Source organism: Vigna radiata, chromosome 9 (assembly GCF_000741045.1).
Source record: "Vigna radiata var. radiata cultivar VC1973A chromosome 9, Vradiata_ver6, whole genome shotgun sequence".
NCBI classification, from domain to species: domain Eukaryota; kingdom Viridiplantae; phylum Streptophyta; class Magnoliopsida; order Fabales; family Fabaceae; genus Vigna; species Vigna radiata.
Window position 1 is genome coordinate 12,102,434 of NC_028359.1, and position 6,000 is coordinate 12,108,433.

Genomic DNA, 6,000 nt, shown 5'->3' on the forward strand with positions numbered 1-6,000 from the left:
TTTCAATGTTGGTGAATGGGTTTATGTTCATTTACGACCTCACCGTCAAGTCTCTGTCACTAGGCCATTTTCGAGTAAATTGCAGAAGCGCTATTTTGGACCATTCCAAATTACTAACAAGATTGGCGAAGTAACTTATGAGTTGACATTTCCTGCAACAGCGAAAATACACAATGTATTCCATTTCTGTCTGCTACGCCCTCATAAGGGACCCCTTCCTTCTTCTCCTCTTCAATTACCACCAGATATTCAGGATAACCAACCAATCCTTGAACCCACTGCCATTATTGATTGGAAACAAGATTCATCTTCTACATATTCGCGTATAATGGTCCTAGTCCAGTGGAAATGTATGCCTCTAGAAGAAGCCAGTTGGGAACCATGGTCAGAGCTCAAAGATCAATTCCACCTTGAGGACAAGGTGTACTCGAAGCGGGCAGAGATCTTAGGATTAATAACCCAGTACCTCTCACTAATATTATGGATTTTGTTGATGTAATTACTGAGACAATTGAAGGCCACCCACAAGACTCAGTTGAGGTCACAACACAAGAAGGAAGGCCACAAAGAACATCACGATTGCCTCAACAATTTTCGGATTTTGTTGTGACGTGTCATAGTCCCAGTACAAAGGGAAATTCTGTTATGAGGACATGATAGAGAGGGAATCTTATTTGATTGCTCTTTTTATTTTTTCTTCTCTATAAAAAAAATTGTTATGCCAAAAGTGCATATATATTGCACATTGAGAATGAAGGTGCTTAACAAGTGGGCTACAGTGACAGATGGAACTCTTCAATGACAACGGTGGACATTGGGACTAAACGACAAAATGTAGATGAAGGCAGAGGAAGCCAATGGAGGCTGTGGTATTTGTGCGAAAGTGTAGTGGTTTTCGTTAGAGGATTTCACAAAATGAAAGACGTTCAGTGACTATAGAGGGTGTGCAATGGATTCGTAGTGGAGGAATGTAGGAGAAAACTACAAAAATGAAGTTGATGGCTTACAACTTTCATAAAAATTAACCTTAGAGACCTTTAGATTTCGATTATTAATAAAATCGAAGTATAAAGGCTAATATGTTTTTGTTTTACTAATAACCAAAGTTTAAAAGTATGCACTTAATGGTAATTTTAAAATTTCACGAACTATTAAACTTTGATTTCTTTGTAAGTGAAGCATAAATGATATATAGGTTTCACTGCCCAACAATGGAGACCTAAAAATTCAAAAGAAATACAAAAATACTACCACGTTTGTTTTTATATGTTTCATTTGCTATAAAACAGAAATATATAATGCGATTTCAAAAGCCATCATAGTTTAGGACGGCTTGCACGTATTAAAAATATTTTTGGAGTGTGCATGAACTTAGAGAATTAAAATAACTTTTATCTCGTTATCATACTCTTTATTTATTCCCGGTCAAACAAATTGAATTACAGATTCACCTTATCGAAAAGGCATTGTAAATAATACATATAATAAAATCTCCACCATTTATTTCTACTTTTTAATTTATGAGGACTAAATTATTGGAACATTTTGTACTTAACACTGCGGCAAATCAGCTGGTGGCGGAGGCAACTTCCATGGTTCAGGTCCATTTTCAACCTCAAAAGCCATTGCTAACCCCCATGGCAAATGAGTCTCCAAATGGCAGTGCATAAGCCACATACCTGCCACACCATATATAAACTTAATTTCAAATTCTGGTCATTACAATCCATTCACATAAGTTCATTCACATAATTTTTTATTTGTTTATAAAGTAGTAGTGTAAAAATGGATCATATGACTCGACTCAAGTTGGTCACTTAATAAGTTATAAAAGAGTTTTGCATAGACAAAATAAGGGTTTGAGTTATAATATTTTTGGTTTCATTGAATAATTAATTAATTTCATTTTATTAAAAAAATAAAAATAAAAATAGATTAGTTGGTGAGTCAATCAGACTTATCACGGGTTCAATCCGAATGAACCGGATTCTTAGTGATCTCTGTCAAAATTAACACACATCAAAATTTTACATTTTTTTTCAACCTAATCCGGTTCGGATCAGTGGTGAGTCGAGTTGACTCACGGATTCACCCGTTTTAACAGCACTAAATATAATTATGAATTTAGTTAACGAAAAGATAAATAAACCTGGATTATTTGCTTGGAATCTAATAACGGCCCATCCTCCGACCGGCACTGCAATTGTGTTACGAATCTGAGGATTATCCAAATTAAACTTTGATTCATCAACGTTTGCATCATAATTCCCAAAGCCTTGTGCCAAGACATAGAAATTGAAGCTGTGAAGGTGAATGGGATGATTCTCCCTGGCAAGTATAGCCGTATTCTGAAGCACAACTTGCACCGTTGAGTTAAACCTCAAAGTCTTCACCTTAGTCGATTTTGGTGCAAACGCTATCTCCGTACCATTAATCTCCAACGCTGGATCAGTGTAGTTAAACTCAAACGTAGGATTACTAGGAAAATCTCTTGTGTAAACACCACTCACATTTCCGTACATAGCCTCCATCATTGAAAGCCCCTTAGGCAAAACAAACGACTCATTGTTCATGTTGGCGGAGAGTCTAAAGTTTAGCCCATTACACGCGTTTGGTCCGGTCTCGTTACAGTGGTCTAACCCGATCCCAAAAGTTACGAACATGTGTTCGTCCACGTGACGTGGCACGGGGACCCAGTGGGGCCCGTAGCCCAAGCCCGTGACGTTGGTGTAAAACTTGTGGGCCGTGGGTGTGTCTGTTTGGAGCGGAAGGTTTGGCATGACGGGTGATGCCGACGTAGCATTGTGGTAAACGAGCAAGCCTCGGGTTATGTTGGCGTTGATTCCGACGTTGGGGTTGGAGTGGTATGGGGTGAAAACCATGTAGTAAGAAGCTAGGGTTTGGTTTGCTGTAATGAGTGCATCGACGGTTTGGCCTGGGGCAAGGACAATAACATCGGTGTTGTAGGGTTGGGTGTAGGAAGCGTCGATCGCTACCACTGTGAATGTGTGATTGGCTATCATGAAAAAGTGTTGCTCATTCAGCGCAGCGTTGATGATGCGTAGCAAATAGGTTTCTCCATGCTTCACCTGGACTTGGTATGTTTCTGAAAAAACCATACTTCAAATTAGAAAAATTATATTTAACAACATTTTTTTTTCACAATTTTTTTAGAATCAGTTACCTGACAGTTTGTGATAAAATATTATAGTTGTTCAAATTATATTCAATTTGCTTTTATTAGCTGTACATTGTATTTGACATTTAAACTCCAAAAGTAGTAGGTTTTGAAAAAACGAACACATTGATGTGGACAAATTTGTGAATTCTCACGTATTAGACTCGGTCGATATCTTAGTGGATAATTAACTTTTTGAAGAAAACAAGATCGTCACGCATTCAAAATGTTTCAATATAGTAGTAGTATACGAGATATATTTGATTTCCAATAGTTGACTTACGATTTTGAGAGCAATTGTAAGAATCACCAGGCAAGCCGTTAATGGTGTAGGCATCTGACTCAACTGGACCAAGACCAGTTTCCTCTGCATCGTTCTCCACATCGACAACATTAGCATTCCACCACTCCCCTGCAATTAATCATCAAACTTTTTTAGTCATTACAACCTAATCAAAGTCACAAAACTAGGTTTAAGATTCAAAGTAATTATTTGTTTACTTCAATCACTCTTTGTAATTAAGTTCTTCCACTTTTTAATAAGGAGTGAACTTTAGACCTAATTTAGTCTTACAAAATCAGCTTTTAATGTAAGGTTTGTACTCACTTATATACTTTAAATCAGTCTTATCTTGTGGGACTTCCAACACACCCTTCTCATGCTAAGATATATAGGTACTCCTCAAGCCGGGATATATATCGGTGATCTGATAAAGGTTTGATAGGGGTGAAATAATATGCCCAACAAACAACAAATATTGCTAAGGTAGACTCTAACCTAACTCTGATAACATGTTAATAAGTGAACTTTAAGTCTAGCTCAACCCCACAAAATCAACTTTTAAAGTAAAGTTTGCATCATTTATATACTATAAATTGATCTTATCTCTAATCGATTTCTAACCGTTATACATACATGTTCATTAGGGTTTTTCTTTTAAAGTTACTCTTAAAAGATTAAAAGTAATTTTTGAATTTCAGATTATAGTTTGAATTAACTAAAGGAAATAAAATGGTAGAAAAAAAGTACCAATCAATAGGGGGACATCTTGGTAAAATGAAGGAAAAGGGTACGTGTTTCCTTTTCGAGGACGAATGATGAGAGCCCCATAAACAGTTGAACGTAGAAAAGAAGAGTGTGAATGCCACCAAAGGGTACCTTCTTGTCCTGTTATGTTATATCTATAGGTATACCTTCCACCAGGACGTATTGGACACTGAGTTACAGATTCAGGACCATCTGCCCAAGCACTCAAAAGTTGAAAAATTCCATGCCTGCATATATATCATGAAAGATACCTAAACATTTAGAATTACCCATCACGTATAATATAATAATAATAATATGACACCAACTCCATAGTTGTTCAATAATTAATATTATTTTGTTACACATTTGGTTAGTCAAAACATTATAACAGAAATGTTAACATTTTCCACATAGAAAAATTGCAACTAGAAACTAGAAGAGTTAGATTTAGAAGAAAGCTGAGTCTTTTTGCCTTGGATTTAGTTTTTCAAATGATTGAAAATATATCACCACAGGCCGGTGGAAAGAAAAACCTAATTTTACTAAACTAATAGGGTGATGTGAATTGATCATTTTTGTTTATTAAAGGTACATTTTTCGTAACTTAATGTTTTTTTTAAGATAGGATAAAATATATTAAATAAAAAAGTAAAGAGCAAGGTTTCAACCCAAATATATTTTACAAAACCAGTTTGGAAAATAAAGTTTACAGTTATTTAAATATTTCAAACTAATTTTGTTTATAATTAATATAAAGCTTTTAACAAACTCAATTTTATAAAACAAATTTAAAAAATAATATTTACACAAACTTGTGATCTTATGTGTAATGGTAGAACTTCCAATGCATACATTTAACATGAGAAAAGGTTCATCATGGTATGAATTCTATTCCATGTAAATGTGCGTAAGAGGAATGATTTTATTGAGGTGGAAAATTTTACCAATGAAGGGTAATATTGTAGGGTGAATCGTTAATTGCATGAACCACAAGAGTGTCACCCTCTTCAACGTTAATCGTTGGCCCAGGGAGGCTTCCATTAACTGCTGTAATCACATGCTCATTGCACAACCGTGACACAGTCAAGTTACCAATCTGCAATCAATGAAAATTTAATAAAATGAGATTATTAAATAATTTTAAATTTTAATCAAGATATAAGGCTATGTATAAGATATATATTTCTCATTCAGATTTTTCACTTGAACTGAAAACATTTAAGAGAAAGAAAGCTACATGGAAAGTTACAGCATCTATATATTTCATCTTGTAACGAAAGAAAAGGAGAAGAATTATGAAGTCATACATTGAAAGTGTGTTCAACGACAGCAGCAGAAGCGCAGGAAGAAGCGAGGAAAAGAGCAAAAGCCGAGGCCAAAGTAAACAGAAAACGCTTCATGGTCTAAATAAGTAAGCTCATAGCTAAAATTGTTAGTGTATATATAGAGAATTTAGCAGCTAGCATTACGTGTTTTTTGCAGTATATGTAATTATGATATTGCATATGGATCTTGACATAAGCATTTGAATTTTCTCTACATTTGGCAAATCATGGTCATTACGTTAATCATGAATGTTTAGGTTCGCGGTCAGAAGCATCCGCGCGGTGGCAAATAACAATATCTCTTGGTCAATAACTTGTTTTGATCATCTAACCGGAAATTTTGATTAATGACCACCTGACTCTGACTTGGCTAAAATAACATCACCCTCGTTTTCTTTCGGTTAAACTTTGGATCTTGAGAAGTTTAACTTATATATATAAATAAATGGGTATCCGCACGGATAGTG

General features: G+C 35.2%; 1 protein-coding gene across 1 annotated transcript; it reads right to left on the bottom strand.

Moving 5' to 3' along the window:
- Nucleotides 1-1,365: 1,365 nt before the first annotated feature.
- Nucleotides 1,366-5,622, bottom strand: LOC106773356 (laccase-7). Its single transcript, XM_014660055.2, has 6 exons — nucleotides 5,516-5,622; nucleotides 5,153-5,304; nucleotides 4,209-4,453; nucleotides 3,462-3,590; nucleotides 2,150-3,106; nucleotides 1,366-1,679 (listed from the first exon to the last, which is right to left on the bottom strand). Exons 1-6 carry the CDS (start codon nucleotides 5,606-5,608, stop codon nucleotides 1,552-1,554), a joined length of 1,704 nt encoding a protein of 567 aa, XP_014515541.1. The 5' UTR covers nucleotides 5,609-5,622; the 3' UTR covers nucleotides 1,366-1,551.
- Between the last annotated feature and the right edge of the window lie 378 nt (nucleotides 5,623-6,000).

Bases quoted from the DNA above. Each gene is read 5' to 3' on its own strand.
- LOC106773356 (XM_014660055.2), bottom strand. From the start codon at position 5,608: ATGAAGCGTTTTCTGTTTACTTTGGCCTCGGCTTTTGCTCTTTTCCTC. The intron at 3,107-3,461 runs GTAAGTCAACTA...TGGTTTTTTCAG, and splicing joins TTACAATTGCTCTCAAAATC to AAACATACCAAGTCCAGGTG. The intron at 1,680-2,149 runs GTTTATTTATCT...ATGGTGTGGCAG, and splicing joins ATTCCAAGCAAATAATCCAG to GTATGTGGCTTATGCACTGC.